The sequence below is a fragment of the Passer montanus genome, unplaced genomic scaffold (assembly GCF_014805655.1).
Source record: "Passer montanus isolate IOZ18808 unplaced genomic scaffold, ASM1480565v1 scaffold154, whole genome shotgun sequence".
In the NCBI taxonomy this organism is placed as follows: domain Eukaryota; kingdom Metazoa; phylum Chordata; class Aves; order Passeriformes; family Passeridae; genus Passer; species Passer montanus.
The window spans coordinates 272267-294339 of NW_024362494.1; the positions used below are offsets into that span (position 1 = coordinate 272267).

The window sequence follows — 22073 nt, forward strand, 5'->3', positions numbered from 1 at the left end:
TCCACCCGCACCGAGCATCTCCGGGCTCTGAGCATCCTCCAGCCCCGAGCATCCTCCCGTTCCGAGCATCCCCCGGCGCCAGGGCGAGCACCGGCGGCCCGGCCGCCGCACCGGCGCTCCTGGGCGCGGCTCTCCCCATCCCCCGCAGCCCCCATCCCCTTCCCCGTGCCCCGCTCACCTCGGCGCTGCGGCGGCGAATGCGGCTGCGGGAGGCAGGGAGGGAGGGAGGAGCCGCGGCGCCGCCACCGGGAGCCGCCCGGTCCCGCCCCAGCGGCGGCGGGGGCGGTGCTGCGGGCACCCCGAGCCCGGCGGGCACCGGGGCGGTACCGGCATCCCCTCCCCGCCATCCAGCCCCCAGACAACAGCAGGCAGCGCCGCAAATACAATAATTTATGTTTATTGACACACGGCCGGGGGGGGAGATGGCTGAACCCACCCCCACGACCATCCCATCGCGCCTTGTCCAGGGCAGGGAGCAGCTCCAGCCCCTGCCCGGCCCCTCCATCACTTCTGCCGCTTGTAGATCTTCTGGGCCAGGTCCAGGAAGATGTCCCTGGGCAGGCGCCGGGCGTGCTTGCCGATCAGCTCCTGCAGGCGCCGGTAGCTGCTCTCCTCGTAGTCCCGGAACGCCGCGGGCATGCCCAGCGCATCGTAGAGCTCCTTCACCTTCGCCACCTTCTGGGGCTCCTTGCAGCCGTAATTCTCCTGAGAAAAAACCCTGGGGTGAGTCAGGGCCCATCCCAGCGCACGGGCCAGGAGCTTTGTTCTCTCTCTTTGTTCCTGTGATATTAGCAAAAATCTTTTTGCTAGGATTTTTTTCTCTTGGGAAGATGAGAAGCTTCACAGGAAAAGAAGAACAATATTATCTGATGGCTTCTCCTTGTGCTTTGCTGCTTTGGAATGTGGCAGGTGAATCTTTGATTGGTTCCAGGTGAGTTGTTTTTATTTCATGACCAAACCCAGTCCAGCTGTGTCAGACTCTGGTCTCTCACAGGTTTTTATTATTTATCCTTTTTTTAGCCTTCTGATGTATTCCTTATTTTTTAATATAATTTATTTTAACATAATATCATAATATCCCTACGAAATATGGAGTCAGACTCATTTATTCCCTCGTCCTGGGACCCTCACAAAAACACCCCAACACTTTTCTTTCTTCTCACCCTCCTCCTCCCAGCCAGGTGACAGCTCCTGGCCCTCCAGGTGCACACCCAGCTCTGTCAAGCTCCACACTGCACTCACCTCAGAAAAGGAAGCTTCCCCTTAATCCCTGGAGCCCCCTGTGCTCCTTGGGAAGGGCAGGAGTGTGACAGTGCAGGGAAGGGAGCAGCTCAGGGCTGCCTTACCTGCAGGATGTGCCTCTGCTCCGGCGTGGCCCTGCGCAGACACTGCACCACCAGCCAGCTGCACTTGTTGTCCTGGATGTCAGTGCCAACCTTCCCTGTCACAGCTGGGTCCCCGTAGCAGTCCAGGAAATCGTCCTGTGTGCCAATGCCACGGCCTGAGTGCCACAGGCAGCCCCTGGCTGTTCTACCAGCTCCTTTGAGCCGAGTCCCATGAGCTTTTGGAGGTTTAGAACACACCCAAGAGAGCTCAGCTGCCTCTGGAGGCATAAAAACCAGCAGGATGGCTTCTGGTGCAGTGTTGGAAACAAAAAGGTTTCATAAAAGGCAAAATAACAACCAGAAAAACTGATCCAGGTGCAAGAGGCTTTCCTGCCCCTGGTGAAACACTTCACAAAAGCAATTAGTTTCTTTGTTCACTTCTTTTCTAAAGAAATATTTTCTAAATAAATCTAATAAAATTGCCTGAGACCTTCTGGCTTCTGTCTAATTAGCTATCCTTAAGTCTGAAATCCTCAAAGTCTTATGAAGTGGCTTTTCACTCAATCAATGGAAGAAACTTCGGAGTTTCTTTCCTTTTTAGGAGGACAAAGGATAGTTTTGCCACCCCATCAACAGGAGGCACATTCCTACAGCTGACAAGCAGCCAGGCCTGAGACAGCTCCTACCTGGATCTGGAAGAACTCTCCCATCTCCAGCAGGATGGCTTTGGCGTCCTCGTGCTCCTCCTTGCCATCAATGCCTGCCTGAGGGGAGAAGTAACAGGGATGAAAAAGGCTTCCAGGACCTGGTAAAAAGCCCTCCAGGACCTGGGGAGAAAGCCTTCCAAGACCAGGGAAAAAGTAAAGCCTTCCAGGACCAACCCGGGGATCAAGTCTTCCAGGGCCAGGGCTAAAGTAAATCCTTCCAGGACCTGGGGCTAAATCCTTCCAGGACCAGGGACAAAGCAAAGCCTTCCAGGACCCGGGCTAAAGCAAAGCCTTCCAGGACCTGGGCTAAAGTAAAGCCTTCCAGGACCAGAAATGGGATAAATCCTTCCAGGACCAGGGAAAAAGTAACTCCTCCATCAGCAAGGGATGGAGCCTTCCAGGACCAGAAATGGGATGAATCCTTCCAGGACCAGGGAAAAAGTAAATCCTTCCACCACCAGGGGATGGAGCCTTCCAGGACCTGTCCCCGGCCAGGCTGGCAGCTCCTGAGCTGCTCCAGCACTCACCATGTACATGGCTGCAGCCACGGGCAGGTAGAAGGAGTAGAACGCTGTCTTGTACTTCACAATGGCCTTGTACCTGTGCCAGAGGAACCAGGCTGAGCCCGGGGGGCACGGGCTGCAGGGCACCCCAAAAACCAGCCCCAGGGGGGGCACGGGCTGCAGGGCACCCCAAAACCCAGCCCCAGGGGGGGCAGGGGCTGCAGGGCACCCCAAAACCAGCCCCAGGGGGGGCAGGGGCTGCAGGGCACCCCAAAAACCAGCCCCAGGCCACCCTCCTCAGGGCACCCCAAAAACCAGCCCCAGGGGGAGCAGGGGCTGCAGGGCACCCCAAAACCAGCCCCAGGGCCACCCTCTGCAATGTAGGGACTGAAGGGCACCCCAAAAACCAGGCCCAGGCTGAGTCTCTGCAGGGCAGGGATAGAGGGCATCCCACAAACCAGCCCCAAGGCTGATTCTCTGCTGGGCACCCCAAAAGCAGCTCCAGGGCCACCCTCTGCAGGGCAGAGACTGCAGGGCACCCCAAAACCAGCCCCAAGGCTGAGTCTCCGCAGGGTAGGGACAGAAGGACACCCCAAAAAAACCAGCCCCAAGGCCATCCTTTCCAATGTAGGGACTGGAGGGCACCCCAAAAACCAATCCCAGGCTGAGTCTCTGCAGGGCACCCCACAAACCAGCCCCAAGGTGACACTCTGCAGGGCAGGGATGGAGGGCACCCCAAAAGCAGCCCCAGGCTGTCTGTGCTGGGCACCCCAAAAGCAGCCCCGGCTCTGCCCCCGTACCGCTCCTCGCTGAACCTGCTCAGGTCCACCTGGGAAACGGGAGCAGTGATGAGGTCCAGAGTCTGCCCCAGCTCGGTCTGGTAGCCTGTCTGCAGGGGAAAGAAAGGATCTGTGACCTGCTGCAGCTTTTCTGTGCTCAGAGGGGTGTAAAAAACAAGGAGGAGGATGTGCTGCATGGGGAGAATAAGATACAGGGTGATGGTTGTGACAGATCAGTGACTTTGATATTGGGAAGAAATTTTGGCTGGGAGGGTGTGAGGCCCTGGCACAGAGCAGCTGTGGCTGCCCCTGGATCCCTGGCAGTGCCCAAGGCCAGGCTGGACAGAGCTGGGAGCAGCCTGGGACAGGGGAAGGACTGGAGCCAGGCTGGGAATGTTCAGCCTGGGTGGGACCTCAGACCTTGCAGGGCCTGAAGGGGCTCCAGGGAAGCTGGAGAGGGACTGCTTATCAGGAACTGGAGTGACAGAACAAGGGGAATGGGTTCAGACTGGAAAAGGGGAAATTTAGGATGGATATATGGGGGAAATTCCTCCCTGTGAGGGTGGGCATGCCCTGGCACAGAGAAGCTGTGGCTGCTCCTGGATCTCTGGAAGATCCAAAGCCAGGCTGGACAGGGCTTGGAGCAGCCTGGGACAGTGGGAGGCATCCCTACCACAGCAGCAGGGTGGAACAAGATGATCCTGAAGGTCCCATCCAGCCCAAAGCAGCCTGTGACTCCACACTTCACTCACCCAGCCCTCCAGGAACATCCCAACCCCTCAGCGCAGAGCCCAAACCCTGCTTCAGCTCCCCTGCTGAAGGCAGGGCGTGCCCAGGAACATCAGGAACACCTCAGAAAACATGCCCAGAACTCAGCAAGGCTCGGGGAGGCAGGCTCACCTGCAGGAAGAGCTCCAGCAGGTGCAGGTAGTAGGGCTGCTGCCCGCAGTACCTCCGGAGCAGCCGGTACACCGAGGACTCCAGCAGGAAAGAGTCATTGACGGCGTCCAGCCCGATGCCCTCCTGCAGCAGCGAGGCACAGGGGTGTCCCCAAAGCCTCCTGACCCCCGGGGACCCCCCCAGCCGCCAGCACCCCCTCACCTTCTTGTACCAGCAGAGCTGCCCCCGGCGGGTCAGCGATGCGTCCATGATGTCGTCGGCCACCAGGAAAAAGGCCTGGAACTGCGGGGGGCTGCCTGAGGGATGGGGGGACCCCCGGGCTCCCAGACCCAGAGGCTCCCATGCCCCAAGGGGCCCCATCCCCTTCCCTGAGAGGGTCCCATCCCCAGAGGGTCCCAGCCCCAGGGGGGGTCCCATCCTCCAGGGGCTGGGGGTCCCGTGCCCACAGAAGGGGTCGCATGCCCCACAGCTCCCGTCCCCAGGGGGGGTCCCATCCTCCAGGGGGGGTCCCATCCCATGGGGATCCCACCCTCCCGGGGCTAAGAGTCCCACGCCCACAGAGGGGGTGCCCATACGCAGAGGGTCCTATCCCCCACAGGTCCCATCCTCCAGGGAGGGTCGGGGGGAGGGGGGTCCCACTCTCAGTGGAGGTCCCATCCCCCAAGAGTTCCATCCCCCAAGGGTTCCATGCCCATGGATCCCATCCTCCAGGGCGGGGGTCCTACCCTCAGGGTGGGACAAGGGGGGGTCCCACTCTCAGGGGGGTCCCGGCCCCGGGTGAGGAGGGGTCCCGCTTCTCACCAGCTCGATGCACCAGCCCACGGCCAGCGCTCGGCGGAGGCTCTCCGGGTCCTGCTGCTCGGGGCCCGCCAGCCGCCGGAACGCGGCCACCACCGTCAGCCCCCGGTTGCACTTCCCGCCCGGAGCGTTGTACTCCAGCACCTGCGGGAGCGCAGCCCGGTGAGCAGCCCTGACCCTTCCCTCTCCCAAGCCCCGGTCCCGGTCCCGCCGCCCCCTTCCCGTTCTCACCTGCTTCACCCGCGCCACGGCGTCTCCCACCTCCGCGTGTCCCAGCATGTCCTCCGTCAGGTCGCGGACGATCTGCGGGAAGAAGGCGGCGAACTCCTGGCGCTCGGCCGCCGCCCGGGCCCCGCCGCCATCGCCGCTCATGCTGCCGCCTCTCCCGGCCCCGCCGCCGCCTCACGGCCCCTCAGCGCCAGCCCCGAGCGCACGCCGGGACGCGCAGTCCCGAGGCGCGGGTGCGGCCGCTGTTACGTCCGCCGCTGGACTACAACTCCCAGTGTGTCCCGCGCATCGGGGCGGGCCAGCGGACTGGCGGCTGGAGCAGCGCCCATTGGCCCGTTTTATCGCGCGAGGATGAGCCCAAGGCGGTTGAGCCAATAGAAGCGAGGCGGGGGCGGGAGCGAGCCCGGTGATTGGTGGAGAGGGGGAATGGAGCGAGTGCCCGGCGTGGCGCGGGGGCGCGGTGGAGCGTATGGGCGTGGCTTTGGGGCGTGGCTAAGGGCGGGGCGTGCCCGGTGACCGGGAGCGGAACGGGGGCGCGGGACCCGGACGGGGACAGCTCTGGAACCGGGCAGAACCGGGGCTCTGCGGGGCGGAACGGGGCTCTGCGGGCCGTGCGGGGCTGCAGGGCGGCTGTGGGGCGCTGGGCAGGTGTGGCACAACACAGGTGTGGGGTGCAGCGCAGGTGTGGGGTACACAGCAGTTGTAGGGTGGAGGGTAGTTATGGGGTACAGAGCAGTTTTGGGGTGCAGAGCGGTTATGGGGTGAAGGGCGGCTGTGGGGTGTGCTGCAGACTCTGTGGGTGCAGGGCAGTTTTGGGGCGCAGAGCCGGGGTGGGTGCTGTGCAGGGCAGTTTTGGAGTTTTGGGGTGCAGGGCAGGTTTGGGGTGCCGAGCCGGGGTGGGTGCTGTGCAGGGCAGTTTTGGGGTGCAGAGCCGGGCCGGGTGCTGTGCAGGTGTGGGGTGCAGGGCAGTTTTGGGGTGCAGAGCCAGTGTGGGTGCTGTGCAGGGCAGTTTTGGGGCGCAGGGCAGTTTCGGGGTGCAGAGCCGGGGTGGGTGCTGTGCAGGTGTGGGGTGCAGGGCAGTTTTGGGGTGCAGGGCAGTTTTGGGGCGCAGGGCAGTTTCGGGGTGCAGAGCCGGGGTGGGTGCTGTGCAGGGCAGTTTTGGGGTGCAGGGCAGTTTTGGGGTGCAGAGCCGGGGTGGGTGCTGTGCAGGTGTGGGGTGCAGGGCAGTTTTGGGGTGCAGGGCAGTTTTGGGGTGCAGGGCAGTTTCGGGGTGCAGAGCCGGGCTGGGTGCTGTCTCTGCACAGGAACGGGGCGCAGTACCGGTGTGGCGGGTGGGTTTCCCCACACGCCCGTGCGGGTTCCGGGGCGTCCCGGGACCCTCGAGGGGACGCCGCAGGGGTGACCCGGGCCGGGCACAGGCGGTGACACCATCCCGCTGCTCCCCGCCCCGCAGTTTGGCTCCCGCCCCGAATCTCCTAATCCCGGCTCGCCCGCGTTAATTAATCCCCCTGTGGTGCCCTCTAATCCCCCTCCCGCCGCCGCCGGGGCGCGGGGGCTCGGGGCAGAGCCTCCGGTTCCAGCCCGGGTGTCCTTGGGGAGGGGAACCGGGGACGGGCGGGGGGCTCTGCCCGCACCTCCGGGGCTCTGCGGGACCCCCGCGTCCCGGGGCTTTGCCCCCAGTCCCGGGCGGGGCTCCGCCGTGACCCGGGGTCCCTGTGCCTCGGCCGCCAGCCCCCCGATGGACACGAACCGGATGGAAGAGTGTCGGAATAGGGAGAGGAAATATGCTGGAATTCATTCCCAAAAAAAATGCTCTTTTTGCCCTGCGCCCCCTTAATCAGGCTGGCTGCGGTGTAATCTGAAATAATCAAATTAGAGAGAAACCGCTAATCAGCGCTGAGCTCTTCGTGTGTCACCGAGCCTAATTCCTGCGGGGAGCGGGGGGGGGGACACCGCCAGCACCGTCCTGCGGGCCGGGGATGTCCCGGTAACGGGCAGGGGCTGCCCCGGTAACGGCCAGGGACTGCCCCGGTAATGGACAGGGGATGCCCCGGTAACGGGCAGGAACTGCTCTGGTAACGGGCAAGGGCTGTCCCGGTAACGGGCCGGGACTGCCCCGGTAACTCAGGGTTTGCGGGCCGGGGATGTCCCGGTAACGGGGAAGGGCTGCCCCGGTAACGGGCCGGGACTGCCCCGGTAACTCAGGGCTTGCGGGCCGGGGATGTCCCGGTAACTCGGGGCTGCGGGCCGGGGATGTCCCGGTAACGGGCCGGGACTGCCCCGGTAACGTGGGGCTAGGGGCCGGGGATGTCCCGGTAACGGGCAGGGGCTGCTCCGGTAACGGGGAAGGGCTGCCCCGGTAACGCGGGGCTGCGGTGGCGGGCCCGGGCAGGGCACAGCGCGGTGGCCACCAGCACCCGCGTCCTGCCAGCCACCGCGTCCCGCCTGGGGGGGCTGTGCCGGTGCCGAGGGGCGGCCCGGGCACGGCTGTGCCCCGAGAGCCGCGCCCGGTGCCGCAGCGGTGCCCCGGCGCACCTTGCGCCGTGTGACCTTCGTTTAATCGCGTTAATGCCTGAGCGCTGCTCCGCAATCAGGCGGAATCAAACCCGCCCATCCCCCCGGCAATGCAGGGAGCGGGGATGGAAGGGGAAAATAACCCGAGATTAAACATTAATCTGCCCAGGGCCCAAAGGCACCGCGGTGGGCGGGAGGGGACCTGTCGCCTTCGGGTTCCTGCCACGCCACCCGGGTCTGTGGGGCTGGGGGAGGCCCCTCAGTGGCTCCCGAGGGTTTCCCGGCTCTGCAGAAGGCCAGGATTGGAGCTGGGGTGCTGCAGCATCCCCCTGACCTTCCTCATCCTCGGGCAGGGAGCTGTGGGGTCACAGGAGGCGCAGAAGGAGTTTTCCCCCAGACCAGCTCAGAATCTCTCTTTATTATTTAAACCCATTATGTACAAGGACCAAAAAATAAAAAAGAAAAAAAAAAAAGCTCTTAAATTCTCTGCGATATGAAAACTACAAGCTCTGTACATGGACTGCCGCGAGTGCAAGGGTGGAGGATCGTGGTCTTTGGTGGCTAAACTCGCACCCCCGGCCCCTGCAGCCTCCCCCGGGGTGGGCACCGGACCCCGGGGACGGGAGCGCTCGGTGGCTCCGGCTCCTGACACGGGGCTGGGCAGCGGCAGCTCGGTGCTGCCCGAGCCGGCCCGCAGGCTCTGCGGAGCGCTGGGATGACCGCTAAGACATCGACATCACGCAGTGGGAACACAGCCCGGGGGCTTGGGACACCGCGGCTCCCTGCAGGTCCCTCCCGATGGGGACACACCGAGCCGGGGATGGATGGAGCGGGACAGGGGGTGAGCAGGGCAGGGCGGGTGAGATCCATGGGAAAAGGCAGTGCAGGACATCCCCTCTGGGGATTCCCGGTGGGCTGGTGCTCCCAGGGCAGCTCTGCGCTGCTCCCGACGCCCCGAGACACGAGGGTGGAGAACGGGGCGCTGAAGGGTCGTGTTTCCCCGACACCTCACTGCGGGAAGGACCGAGGGGAACGAGACCTCGCCCGCTGCGCTGGGGGCTCCGGCGGGGCCCCGCTCAGCCCCAGAGCTCGGGGACAAGCCGTGGTTCCCGACCCTGGGAGGGGGAAGCGGCTGGCGCGGCGCGGAGGGGACGGAGGGGACGCTACTCTAACTGGGACTGAGCACGGCTGGCCCGAAGCGACACTGGAAGCAGAGCTCGGCTGCTTGGCAGAGCCACGACTCGCACACACATTGCACACTACTGTCTCTGGAGAGGGGGCGTGGGGCATCTGGGGGGACCCTGGGCTCGTGTTGGACAGGGGGTGACCCCACAGCCCCACAGGTCACCCGGGCTCTGCCCGCGATTGGCATCTCGTTGTGGCAGCCTTTTGTTCCTGTGGCACCGGTGACTGGCATCTCCAGGAGAGCTGGAAATGAGACTGCAGCACAGGGCAGGGGAGCAGAGCCCGGGCTGAGCATCCTCCTGGAGCCATGGGCAGGGGGGTCCCCTCGGACTGACCCTCTGAGCATCCTCCTGGAGCCACAGAAGGGTCATCCAAATGATTTTTGGACATCATCCTGGAGCCGCAGAGGGGTCCCCTTGAAGTTATCTTCTGGACATCCTCCTGGAGCCACAGAGGGGTCATCCCAGATGACCTGGACAACCTCCTGGAGCCACAGAAGGGTCCCTGCAGGTGACCCTCTGAGCACCCTCCTGAGGCCACAGACAGTGGGGTCCCCTTGGAGTGACCCCCTGAGCATCCTCCTGGAGCTGCAGGCAGCAGAATCCCCCCAGGCCGCCCCATGGGGCCGGTGGAGGGGCAGCCACCGTGCCCGGGTGTGGGCAGAGCCCTGCCCAGCAGCACAGCCCAACCTCGCTGGCACTCAGCACCTCTGAGGCAAAACGGTCCCACAAGCTGGGGAGAGGGACTGGGGGGCTGCTCCTCTGCCCCCCAGCGCTGCCCCTTGACACTCGTGGCACCAGGGGAGCCCTGCCCAGGACCCCCTGGTGCTCCTGGCACTCTGGGAAGGGGCAGTGCTGACCCTGGACCCCCCTGCCACGGGCTCCTCCCTCCACCTGGGCAGAGGACCCGGGGGTGCCTCTGCCTCCTCACCCTAAAGGCAAAGGGGCTGGGCAGAGCAGTCTGGGGATCGAGGTGGGCATCGGGCAGCCCTGCTGTGACACAGGACGAGCTGGGGGAGCTGCCAGCGCCAGCCTGTGAGGACAGGCTGCGGGACACGCGTGGGGGGCCCAGCCCCCGAGGGGCAGCTGTGGGGAGCTGAGCTCCCCAGAGAGGCCAGGGTTTGGGAGAGGGCTCTGACCTGTCCTGTGCCTCCGGCAGGAGGGCAGAACTCACAGGTGGCGATGAGCAAGGGGGGCAGAGCCCGGGCAGGGCGACCCCCTTGGGGCAGCCAGCAGAGCCCCCTCCTCATCCAGCTCTGGGGCTGGCCATGCCCATCCCTGCCGTGTCCCCGTGCCTCAAACAGCCCCTCCACGGCCCCGGCTGGTGCCTCTCCCCTCGCTTTCCCTCCGCCACGGCGGGGCTGGCGCTCCGCTCCTCCCGCCGCCTGCGCCGCCGGCATGCCCGGCTCGCTCCTGCCCCTCCTAGCGACTCACATGTTGGACGGCAGTTTGGGCTTCGCCGTTTCCACCTCGGGGCTGAAGGCCACGGAGCCCTTGCGGGAGGGAGCTGCCGGCGGCCGGGTCGCGGAGCCCGGGGACTGCGGCGCGGGCGCGGAGCGGGCGGGCTGAGCCAGCGCCGCCGGAGGGTGTGCGGGCTGGCCGCCCATCCCCGCGCACGGCTTGGCCAGCAGTCCGGCCACCGAGGGCGAGGACCTGCGGGCCAGGTTCCCTGCGGATTTCCTGCCCTGCTTCAAGGAGCTGCCGTCGGCTTGCTGGGCCACTTTGTTGGGGAGGGAGGGCTGGGAGGCAGAGAGGAGCCGGACATCCTGCGTGAGCCGCCCCACCGGCAGCCCCTGGATGCTCCTGTGCTTCACCAGCTGCTGGGGCTGCATCAGGAGCGAGATGTGGGAGCCGGTGGCTCGGGACAGGCTGTAGTGGAGCGTTCTCCCCGGCGGCAGCGCCTGCTCGGAGCTGGGGGACGCAGCGCCCGCCGCTTGCTGCAGCAGCGAGGTGGAGAGCGAGGCGCCTCGGGACCGCGACAGCTGGGGCTGGGGGCCGCCCGGGGGCTGCTTGGGCCCCGCTGGCATCTCCCCCCTCTGCGCCGCGCGGGGCAGGGGCTGCGCCCCCGCGCTGGGTCTCTGCGCCCCGCTCTCCTGCGGCTGCACCATGGGCGAGGAAGGAGAACCGGCGGCCGGCGTCTGCAGGTGGGACGGAGCCCCCGAGGGAGAGCCCACCGAGGAGGGCCGGGAGCCGCCCAGGCTGGGCTGGGAGCGGCGCACGGGCTTGGCCAGCAGGGTGGCTTCGGGAGAGAGCGGGCTGGAGATGGAGGAGGGCGGCAGGAAGATGTGAGCCTGCAGGCTGTGCTGGTGGGTCAGCGCGATGGCCACGTTGGTGGTGGCGGCGGCTGTCTGCAGCGGGGCGTGCACCAGCGGCTCCCAAATCACCGGCTTGCCGCTCAGCTCCCGCCCCATCGCCATCTGCTGCAGGTCCTGGATGTTGTGGGCCATGTCCTGGTCGTGCTTCACGATCTGCTGGATCATCTCGTTGTTCAGGGGTCCCGAGCTGTGCTCGGCTCGCTTGCGGAGCAGGATGGAGTTCTTCTTCCCTGGAGGGGAGGCAGGAGTGTTACACACCCTTGGGGACAGTGTGGAGGGCAGGGTGGCAGTGGGAAGGGACAAAAAAACCTCAGAGCTCCAGGGGAAGCAAGACCCTGGGAAGGGACAATAAAACCTCAGAGTTCCAGGGGAAGCAAGCCCTGGGAAGGGCCCAGACTGGAGCAGTGGAAGCAGCAGGGACGAAACAGGAGAGTCCTGACTCCAAAGGGATGGGGGGCTGGGGTCCTGCTTGTCCCCCACAGGCAAGGGAGGGTGAGGACCAGCAGCTGGTCCTGCCAAACACTGCAGGTACCGTGCAGTGCAGTTACATCTTCCCAGGGCAGCCTGTCCTGTGCCACTACCTGGATCTTGCTGGGGGGGAGAGAGAGGGCAGGCTCCTTCCTCATGCTCCTCATCATCCTCATTGCTGGGCACCCGCGGGGCTGGGGCACTCATGCCAGCTCTGTGATTCCACCACCTGTGGGTCTGGGGGCCCATGGGCCCTGGGGGTGGCTGTAGAGGTGGCTGTGCTGAGCCCAGGGGGTCACTCCATGGTGACCCACTCCATGGGGTCACTCTATGGTGTCCTCCAGGAGGACACCCACGGGGCTGGGGCACTGTGATCGCTTCCTCCCCACTCTGTGACTCCACCACCAGTGTTTCTGTGGGCTCGTGGGTCCTGGGGGTGGCTGTAGAGATGGCTGTGCTGAGCCCAGGGGGTCCCTCCATGGTGACCCACTCCATGGGGTCACTCCAGGGTGTCCCTCCAGGAGGAACCCATGGGGTTGGGGCACTCATGCCAGCTCTGTGACTCCACCACCCGTGGGTCTGGGGGCCCCTGGGCCCTGGGGATGGCTGTAGAGGTGGCTGTGCTGAGCCCAGGGGGTCACTCCATGGTGACCCACTCCATGGGGTCACTCTATGGTGTCCTCCAGGAGGGCACTCACGGGGCTGGAGCACTTGTCCCAGCTCTGTGACTCCACCACCCGTGGGTCTGGGGGCCCCTGGGCCCTGGGGATGGCTGTAGAGGTGGCTGTGATGAGCCCAGGAGGTCACTCCATGGTGACCCACTCCAGGGTGTCCTCCAGAAGGGCACTCACGGGGTTGGGGCACTTGTCCCAGCTCTGTGACTCCACTACCTGTGTTTCTGTGGGCCCGTGGACCCTGGGGGTGCTGTGCTGAGCCCAGGGGGGTCACTCCATGGTGACCCACTCCATGGTGACCCACTCCAGGGTGTCCTCCAGGAGAAACCCACGGGCTTGGGGCGCTGTGATCGCCTCCTCCCCGCCCTGTGACCACCCGTGGGTCTGGGCCCCACTCCTCCTCACCGATGCGGTCCAGGCGGTCCATGGCCACGGTCTCGAAGGCCCTGCGCATCATGGGGTACTCCTCCAGCACCTCGTTGAAGTTGTCCACGGACAGCGAGTACAGGCGGCAGTAGGTGTCGGCTCTCACGCTGGCCGTGCGCCTGCCCCGCGTCAGGAGGCAGATCTCTGCAGGGACACGGGGCTGGCTCAGGGGGACACGGCCATCCAGCCCCCTCCCTGCTCTGTTCCTGCTCCAGGGCTGCCCAGCACCCCAAAACCCTGCACAGAGCACGGCTCAGAGGCAGGGGCAGACCCCACAGCCTGTCTCCTTGGCCAGGCACAGCGTCTTCTCCCCCTCCAGGCCATGGAGACACCTCCAGGTGTGGCTGCTGTGATAGCCTGGCCTGTTTCCCTCCCAGAGCTGTGCCTGTATCCTACAAACTGGCTCAGATGTTCTGCTCTGAGCTCCTCTCCTCCCTGGCCAGCAGTGGATGCTCCCTGTGCCTGGGAGGAGAGGAGCTCAGAGAAGACTTTGGTCTGGGGTGAAGACTTTGCCAGAACTGGGGTGAAGACTTTGTCACCTTTGCCACCTTGGCCCCATCCAGCTAGAACTAGGGTGAAGACTTTGCCACCTTGAACTGGGGTGAAGATTTTGCCACCTTTGCCACCTTTGCCACCTTGGCCCCATCCAGCCAGAACTGGGGTGAAGACTTTGCCACCCTGACTGGGTGCCAAGACTTTGGCACTGGGCAGGAGGAGATGAGCAGGCAGAAACACCAGGCACGCCCCAGCTTCTACTCCCCAGGCAGCTTTTGGCCCCTACTCTGCCCACCAGCTCCCCCAGCCCAGCCTCACCCCCAAAGTAGGAGCCGTCAGACAGCTTTGTCTCCTTGTTGCCCTTGGTGAGGATGCTGACCACGCCGTGCTGGATGAAGTACATCTTTTTGCCCACGGTGCCCTCGCGGATGATGAAGTCCCCGGGCTGGAAGACCTCGAAGCGCAGCTTGGTCAGCATGGCTGTCACAAAGTTGGGGTCGGCGTTGGCAAACAGGGGCATGTTGGCCACCAGGTTGCGGCAGTTGAAGTTGATGATTTCCTGTGGGGTGAGGAGCAGCTCAGTGCGTGCAGCCACGTTTCTCTCCACAGAGAAAAGCAAGGCACAGCTCTTCCCAAGAATATTCCTGGGTTTCGCATTCTCTGAACCTCAGAGAAAGGAAAAACAATTCTTGTCTCATTTGCTGTGCCTGTGTTGTGCCGAAGTAGAATGCAATGTGAAAATTGTTTACCCAGAGTGATGGGGTTTGGTTTCCTTGGCCTGTCAGGGCCAAGTGTGTGTATATGTCGGGACTGTCGGCTGACAGTCACGAGATATTGAGCAGTTGTGTACAAAGCTGAGGGCTTGGTAAATTCCGTTGGGATGTAATGTAATAGAATATAGTATAAATAATAATAAAATTATTGTTATAATAAAAATAGAGTTAATAAAGTTTAAAATAATAATTCTAAATATTATAACAACATATTATAAAATATTATATTAATATTATAAATAATATAACATAATATATAATTATAATTATACATTATAATATTATTATAATATATTGATTACAATAATAAAATCATAATAATTACAATAATATAATAATTATATTATTATAATTATTATATTATAATTAATTACAACAATTAATTATTATAATTATGATATAATTATAATTATAATAATTATAATAATAAAATTAAATTAAGAGTAAGTTTTAATATTTTAATAAGAATATTATAATAAAGTTATAATAATAAAGTTTATAATGATAGATAATAATAATAAAAAATAAAATAAAATTATAATAATAAAATTAAATTAAGAGTATGTTTTAATATTTTAATAAGAATATTATAATAAATTATATATATTATTATATTAATATAATACAGTATAAATAATTAAATTAATTAACCTTCTGATATTATAGAGTCCTTCTCATCATTTCTCCCCACACAGGGGTCATCCTCTTTCAATAAGTGGGGCCACCACCGAGCCTGGCCCCTGCCAGCAGCAGCCCCTGCCCTGCAGGTCACAGCAGGGAGTGTTGCCCTCACCTCTTTGAGGGGCTCGCTGAGCTCCCCCAGGATGTTCTCCTCGTCAAACATCTTGCCCTGGTAGCGGTGCTCGTAGTACTCGTGGATGCGCTGGCGCGTGTCCCCGGGCAGCTTGTGGAACGACATGTACTGCTCCACCTGCTTGTACTGCGGGGACAAGGGGAGTCACTCAGGGCTGAGCTGGCACCACCCGCGTGGCTGCATGAGGTGTCCCTCCTCCCCAGTGCCCTGACCCAAAGGGGGTGAAGGACAGCACGCCTGTGCACTCGGGATGCAGGTGGAGCAGGGCAGAGGGCAGGGTGGGGCCACACTGTGCACAAGTGACCCCCAGTATGGACACCAGTGTGGTCCCACTCTCAGTGGGCAGCCTGAGCTCCACCTGCAGCACCCCGAGGGAGAGTGGCAAGGACAAAGATCCCAAGCTCTGGAATCAGTAGGGCACAGCTCAGTGCTGAGCTGGTTCTGGAGCTGGACCCACCCGTGCCAGGATTCTTCCCCCAGCACCCAGGCCCTCCCTCCCCACCCACAGAATAATGAGGTTGGAAGAGACCTCAAAGATCATCAAGTCCAACCCATGCTCTGACACCTCAAATTGACTACAGCACCAGGTGCCATGTCTCTCATCAGGTACACACAGTCACCTGTCCAGGGACACAAAGGACACACCTGTGAAGAGCCTGGCCTGAGCCCAGCACAGCAGAACCACGGGAAATAATCACACAATCACAGAATAATGAGGTTGAAAGAGACCTCGAAGATCATCAGGTCAAACCTGTGCCCTCACACCTCAACTCACTATAGCACCAAGGGCCATGCCCAGCCTTGCTTTAAACACACCCAGAGATGGTGATTCCACCCCCACCCTGGGAAGAGCATAAAGAATACTTTATTATTCTTTTGGTGAAAAATTTTTTCCTAATATCCAACCAATACTTTCCCTGAGGCAGCTGAGACTGTCCCCACTGACCTTCTCCTGGTACTGGCGCCGGGACGAGTCCAGGGACTGGATGAGGGCGGTGGCGTGGCCGATGAACATGGCGTAGCAGGTGGCCCCCACGATCATGCTGAGCATGGTGAGCCACACGTCCGACATGCCCACGGGCGCCTGCTGCCCGTAGCCGATGCACAGCATGTGGCTCATGGCCTTGAACAGGGCGTGCGAGTACTGCTTGCCCCACGAGTCGTTCTGCAGACGAGGCACAGTGGGGATGAAGGGGTTGGTGGAAGGTGTTGTGCAGCTGAACCCCCCCCATCCCACCTCCCTGAGCTGGGCAGTCCAGAGACCCAGGGAGAAGAAGGTTCCTCCAAGGCCAAAGGGATGAGTTCTGCTCCAGGAAGAGGATTGTGAAGGCCTAAAGAGGCACCAGGCCCTGCTCTGGGGAGGAGGCTGGAGCCCCAGTATCCTGTTCCCTCCCCGAGGGATTCCCGGACTCCAAGGCTGGCTGAGATGGGAAGGTGATGCAGAGGTTCCCTCTGCCCTGCCTCACTGCTATGACCACAGAGACAATGCTCACCAGCACGTCTCCCAGCAGCTCCAGGTGGAGAGACAGGGAACCAAACCCTCTCCCCACCACGGCAGATCCCAGCTGGAACCACCCCAGTCTGGGCACTCAGTCTGGGCACTCACCACCATGTGGTTCTTGGCGACCCAGCAGTCCCCAGGGAAGTCCTGCAGCATGGGCACCAGGAACTGCAGGCAGCCGTCCCAGTGGCACAGCAGCAGCATCATCCCGATGAGGTTGAAGATCCTCACCACGGCGCTGGCCAGGTCATACGTCATGTGGAAGATCTGGGGAACAGGGCAGTGCAGCATCCCATGAACTCTCCCCACTTGGTCAATCCCCAAGCCCTCAGCCCTGGAAACATGAACTACTTCCCACAGTCACCCCTCCCAAAGGGATAAACAATCCCCCCATGGACTTTGTGTCACAACTTCCTCTGGTTTCTCCTTCCCCTGTCACTGGTTTGGTACCCCTGGTGGCCACCCCCCCTACCCCTGGTGGCCAGGCCCCTCTGCCCACCCCTTAGCTCTGCCCCCCACCCCTTCCCCTTCACAAGCTGCCTGCTCCACGGGGTTCATTCTCTTTTTCCCTGGGTTTGTCCTTGGGTGACTGTGTTACCCTGCTGGAATAAATCCTTGCAAGAGAGCCTTTTTTGCCTCTGTCTCTGAGCCAGCTGAGGTGAGGGGTTGAGTGGAGGTTTGGCTGCGTTGCCTGAATGTTAACTCAGCCTGCTTTTCCACAGGAGAGGCTTGCTGGGGATAAAAGACAGGCAGCAACACCCACATTTTTTAGGGCAGGAGTGGAGCTGCAGAGAAACTCTCCTCCTAGAACAGCCCTTGCAGCCCTCTGCCCCTCCAGACAGCTGTACCCTGCAGCTGGGAGACCCACAAGGAGACCCCCGAGGGGTTCTCACTGTTGTAGTGTGCTTTTATACTTCATAATACTTTGTAATAGCTTTGGTTTTGTATCCCCTTATTTTCCCCAAATGATGTACCCCTTTTTGTACCCCCTCCCTCTACCTGTGTAATCATTCTCCTGGGCTGAGATCATCCCCAAATCCCCACCCTGGCTCTCTGTCAGTCACTCAGCATCCCATCCCCTCTATCCAGAACTTTCGGTCCAAATTGTCAAGTGATTAGTCTGAGGCCAGGGGGCAGCCCCCCAAGTATTATTTTATACTTTATCCCAAATGTCCATCCCTAAGGTTTTATTCCTGGAGGGCCTTTATTGGTCAACAATTGTATCTACCTTCAGTTTCCTTCCCCCCTTTAAATGTAACCTTGAGATTCCTTTGGTTTTACTCTGGGCAAGGCGCACCACTGAGGTGTGGGGCACCCTGAGGAGCTCCCAATAAACCTTGGACTGGCCCCTGCTGAGAGTCACCTTTTACCCTCTACCGATGTCTCCAGTGTCTCTTCTGCTGCAAAGGTGACTGGCCTAGCTGCCCTCAGCACCCTCGGGGCACCAGAGAGTGTCCCACCACTGTGGGGGCTGCCCCTCTGTTTTCTGCTGACCCAGGGCTGTCTGGGGTTCTTGAGAGGCTCCCAGAGAGATGGAGACAGCCCCCCAATGTGGGGCTCTGAGATCAGATCCCATGGGCGAGGCTGCCCCCCTGTTTTCTGCCGACTCAGGGCTGGCCGGGGTCCTTGAGAGCCTCCCAGAGAGATAGAGACAGCTTGGTGCCCAACGTGGGGCTCTGAGACCATCTCCAGATCCCACGGACGGGGCTGCCCCTCTGTTATCCGCTGACCCAGGGCTGGCCAGGGTTCTTGAGAGGCTCCCAGACAGATGGAGACAGCTTGGTGCCCAATGTGCGGCTCTGAGACCATCTCCAGATCCCACAGATAGGGCTGCCCCCGTATTTTCTGCCAACTTGGGGCTGGTTGGGGCTCCTGAGGGGCTCCCAGAGAGATAGAGACAGCCCCCCAACGTGGGGCTCTGAGATCAGATCCCATGGGCGAGGCTGACCCCCTGTTTTCTGCCAACCTGGGGCTGGCTGTGGCTCCTGAGGGGCTCCCAGAGAGATGGAAGCAGCTTGGCGCCCAACGTGGGGCTCTGAGACCACCTCCAGATCCCACGGATGGGGCTGCCCCCCTGTTTTCTGCTGACCCAGGGCTGGCCGGGGTTCCTGAGGGGCTCCCAGAGAGACAGACACTCACCTCCTCCCACTGGTGGATGTAGCGGATGAGGCGCGAGAGGCGCAGCAGGCGCAGCAGGCTCAGGATCTTGGTGAAGCGCACGATGCGCAGCGCCCGCGCCGTCTTGTAGACATCAGAGTCCACCTGGGTCTCCAGGTCAACGATGAGGAAAATGTAGTCAACGGGGATGGAGGAGATGAAGTCGACCAGGAACCAGCTCTTCAGGTACTTCATTTTGATGGTGTGAGGGTCAAGGATGATCTCCGTGTTGTCCTCCACCACGATGCCTGTCCGGAAGTTCAGCACCAGGTCAGCCAAGAAGAAAGTGTCCGACAGCACGTTGAAAACGATCCAGGGAGGGGTGTTCTCGTCCTTGAAGAAGGTGATGCCCACGGGCAGGATGATCAAATTCCCCACCATCAGGAGCAGCATGATGAGGTCCCAGTAAAACCTGCAGGGGCCAGAGCGGGACAGGCAGGACACAGTCAGACAGCAAACCCAGGATCAAAGTCAGAGTCTGACAGTGCTGAGGTCACACACACACATCACTGACACCCCGCTGCTCGGCTGGGACAGATGTGAGCAGAAGTGGGGTGCAGAAGCCACCCTGTGTGGGAAGGGGGGGTGTGGGAGCTTGGCTGTCTCTCCCTCCACTGCAGGGCAGTGCATGCACACCTCTGCCCCCACCCCAAAGCTACCACGTGCCCCCTGGAGATCTCAGAGAGGATGTGGGCTTTGCTCCCCTGAGGCTCCTTCTCATCCGCTGTCTCCCTGCCACCACCCGAGTTGGCTTAGCAGGATTTGGGATAAGCTTTGCTGGTTATGCAAATGGAGAGCCGAGCTCCTGGGGCAGCAGAAAAGGATCAGGGAGGCTGCGGTGGTGAGCCAGGCAGCAGCCAAGCAAGGAGAGACAAAGCTGGTGGGAAGGTGGGAGGAAGGTCCAACCCTACAGGAGGTGCCAGCATGCACAGGGCAGGGTGAGGGCACTCCTCATCCACCTCCTTCAGCTAGGAGTGGGCAGGCTCAGAGGCTTTGGAGGGAAAGCCACGAGACGCCAGCAGCAGCTGGTTATGTCAGGACAGCCAGCAGCCCTGTTCACGTGCAAATGCCACCAGGTTGTTTTCATTCTTCACACAGACACATCACCACTTTCTCCACCAGCCTTGCGACTCCTGGGGTCCCCGATCAGAGCCTTCATGAGCCCTTGGGAAAGCAGGTCCAGCTTTAGGGGTCCCCAGGCATCCCCTGTTAGTCCCAGCCCTGGCTGTGGGTGCAGGCTCAAATCTCCAAAGGCAATTTCAGGACAGCTCTCAGTGCCCAGTGAATCCAAACTAGCTTTTACAGGTGGCAGAAGCCTGTGGGGATTTCCTACCCACACTCATGGTGGGACATGGATACTGGGATCTCTGCAGCTGGGGAAGGGAAGGGGAAGGGGAAAGGAGAAAGGAGCCTGTGGTGCCGTGAGAGGCTCCTTCAGAGAGAGCACCAGAGCCTGAGGGGAGTAGAGGGAGGCACCCTCTCCTAAGGAGCCATCCCAAGGTCAGGTCTAGAAACCACCCCAGGGCCAGGAGTGACCCCAGGGCTGCAAGGAGCCCACTCCAGGGTCAGGAGCCTCTCCCAAATTAACACCTTCCTGCCAGTGGCCAGGATTTGCTGGGCCAGGCAAGGAAATGAGGCAGAAGGGGCCTGATCCAGCTGAGGAATTGCCTCCTGCACCTCCACTCTGTGCCCTGAGAAGCTGAGCAGGGAAGCTGCCTGTCCCCACAGCTGCCCGAGCCTGCCTGGAGCTCTTGCTTCAGCTTTAGGCTTAAGCTCTTCAGAACAGGCCTTGTCCTTCACTGAGTGTCAGACTGAGCACTCAGGGCCCTGATCTCCACGGCCTTCATGTATCTCCCTAATGTGATAAACACCAGGGTAATCCCCCTGCCTGTCTACCTGCCAGCTCCCTGCACAGCGCTGCTGGCAGAAGCTGCTCCTGCCAAGCTCCAGGCTCACAAACTTTGGGATGCTTTCCCTGAAAAAAGGGCTCCCAGGGCTGGGTGTCAGGCTGGGGTGGACCTGGTGAGAGGCAGGGGCCCGGTGGTGAGGGGAGATGGCCACAGGTGCCAGGGAGCCACGGCGGGTGCTGGCTTGGTTCTCCAGGCTGGGGACATCATCCATGTCACAGCTTGCTGCGGGAGATGCCTGCCTGGCAGCTCCCTTCCCCGTGGAGAAAGCCCACCCTACATGACTCAACATCCCCGTGACACCCAGTTCCTCCCACATCATCCATCCCCGAGCTCCCTCTGTGATCCCGGTGACACCGAGAGCCGGGCCCGGCTCCTCGCTGCGTGACCGGCCCCGCTCCACCCGCGGGGCTCCCAGGGGGATGAAGGCTCCTGAGCACATTAAAAACAGCACAGAGAAGGGCGGGGGGAGCCCTTGCACGCAAAGCCCAGCAACCCCCGCCTCCCGGGGCTGGGGCAGCGGAGCCCCGCGGCTCGGCGGAGCCGGGCTGCCCCGGGCACCGGGAGCACCGGGAGCCCGGGGGAGCTGGGGCAGCACGGAGCCGTCCGTGCGGGAGGGATCATCCCAGACGGGACCGGGCTGGGGCAGCCGCCTCCCCGGGCCGGTGCCGAGCCCCGGCCACCGGCACTTGTTGCCCCCGCGGCGGCGGCGCCGCGCTCAGCACCACGGACAGCGGCGGGGAGCGGCGCCGGGAGCCGGCGCCGCGGCGGGGGTCGCGGGGCCCCGGTCCCACCTGAAGTCGCTGTAGGGATGGATAATCCAGGCGCCCGCCGACTTCACCCGCTGCCGCTCGATCTCCACGGCCCGGTGGCTGCCGAACATGCGCAGCGAGAACTTGTTCACGGCGGGCTGCAGCATCGCCCCGAGCTGCCGCTGCACGAACGTGCCCGCCGCCGCCGCCGCCGCCGCCTCGCCCGCCGCCGCCGCGCCCTTCGCCCGAAGATAGGCGGGGCTACCCCATCGGGACCCCGCCCCTTCTGTCTAGCCCCGCCCCATCCCAGGCAGAGGGGCGAGGCGGGGCGTGGCTTGGAAGACGGTGGGCGGGGCTCCTGGCGGCGATATCAGCATAGGCACCGCCCACAGTTTGACCCCGCCCCTCGGCACGGTCCCGCCGCCGTCGGGAGGGGGAGGTGTGGCTTCGGGGAGGAGGTGGGCGGGGCGATCTGCCCCGGCCCCGCCCCTCGGCCTCGCCCAGCCCGCGCCGCTGGGCCGGAGAAGGGGGCGTGGCTCAAAGAGCGCCGCGCGGGACCGGCCCCGCCCCTCGGGCCTAACCCCGCCCACCGGCCCCACCTGGTGTGACGCAGCTCCGCGCGCCTACGTGCGTGCGTGCGTGAGCGCGTCCGTGCGTGCGCGGCCCCGCGGGCTGGCAGGACCCGGATCGGCGGCGGCAGGAGCTGGAGCGGGGCCCGGGGCCCACGGCCGCCATCACGGATTTCCTGTGGGACAAGCGCACCGGCCTGGCTGCGAGGACGGTGCGTGGCGATGCGGGGCGGCGCGGCGCGGGGCGGGGCGGGTAGGCCGCGGCCGGTGAGGGCGGCGCGGGG

General features: G+C 62.1%; 3 protein-coding genes across 4 annotated transcripts in view; 1 reads left to right on the plus strand and 2 right to left on the minus strand.

Moving 5' to 3' along the window:
- Positions 1 to 381: 381 nt before the first annotated feature.
- On the minus strand, positions 382 to 5433 carry FDPS (farnesyl diphosphate synthase). Its single transcript, XM_039702268.1, has 9 exons — positions 5244 to 5433; positions 5016 to 5156; positions 4416 to 4496; positions 4215 to 4337; positions 3336 to 3424; positions 2560 to 2632; positions 2012 to 2089; positions 1347 to 1481; positions 382 to 705 (listed from the first exon to the last, which is right to left on the minus strand). Exons 1-9 carry the CDS (start codon positions 5382 to 5384, stop codon positions 505 to 507), a joined length of 1062 nt encoding a protein of 353 aa, XP_039558202.1. The 5' UTR covers positions 5385 to 5433; the 3' UTR covers positions 382 to 504.
- A 4914-nt stretch (positions 5434 to 10347) lies between these two features.
- Positions 10348 to 21453, minus strand: HCN3 (hyperpolarization activated cyclic nucleotide gated potassium channel 3). Its single transcript, XM_039702219.1, has 8 exons — positions 21263 to 21453; positions 18544 to 18973; positions 16510 to 16671; positions 15850 to 16068; positions 14883 to 15029; positions 13635 to 13875; positions 12801 to 12965; positions 10348 to 11483 (listed from the first exon to the last, which is right to left on the minus strand). The coding sequence occupies exons 1-8, from the start codon at positions 21385 to 21387 to the stop codon at positions 10369 to 10371; spliced, it is 2604 nt and encodes an 867-aa protein (XP_039558153.1). The 5' UTR covers positions 21388 to 21453; the 3' UTR covers positions 10348 to 10368.
- A 372-nt stretch (positions 21454 to 21825) lies between these two features.
- The window catches only part of CLK2 (CDC like kinase 2), a 13426-nt gene continuing 13178 nt past the window's right edge, over positions 21826 to 22073 (plus strand). For both annotated transcript variants that reach the window (XM_039702247.1, XM_039702248.1), the window contains exon 1: positions 21826 to 22001. The gene's annotated coding sequence lies outside the window, so the exon portion shown is untranslated. The remainder of the gene's footprint in view (positions 22002 to 22073) is intronic.

Coding starts and splice junctions, on each gene's coding strand:
- FDPS (XM_039702268.1), bottom strand. CDS start 5,384: ATGAGCGGCGATGGCGGCGGGGCCCGGGCGGCGGCCGAGCGCCAGGAG. Junction 2,633..3,335: donor AGCAGGTTCAGCGAGGAGCG/GTACGGGGGCAG, acceptor CCTCTGGCACAG/GTACAAGGCCATTGTGAAGT. Junction 2,090..2,559: donor TGGCTGCAGCCATGTACATG/GTGAGTGCTGGA, acceptor TTCTCCCCTCAG/GCAGGCATTGATGGCAAGGA.
- HCN3 (XM_039702219.1), bottom strand. CDS start 21,387: ATGCTGCAGCCCGCCGTGAACAAGTTCTCGCTGCGCATGTTCGGCAGC. Junction 16,069..16,509: donor TCGCCAAGAACCACATGGTG/GTGAGTGCCCAG, acceptor CCTCGTCTGCAG/AACGACTCGTGGGGCAAGCA. Junction 15,030..15,849: donor GGCGCCAGTACCAGGAGAAG/GTCAGTGGGGAC, acceptor TTGTCCCCGCAG/TACAAGCAGGTGGAGCAGTA.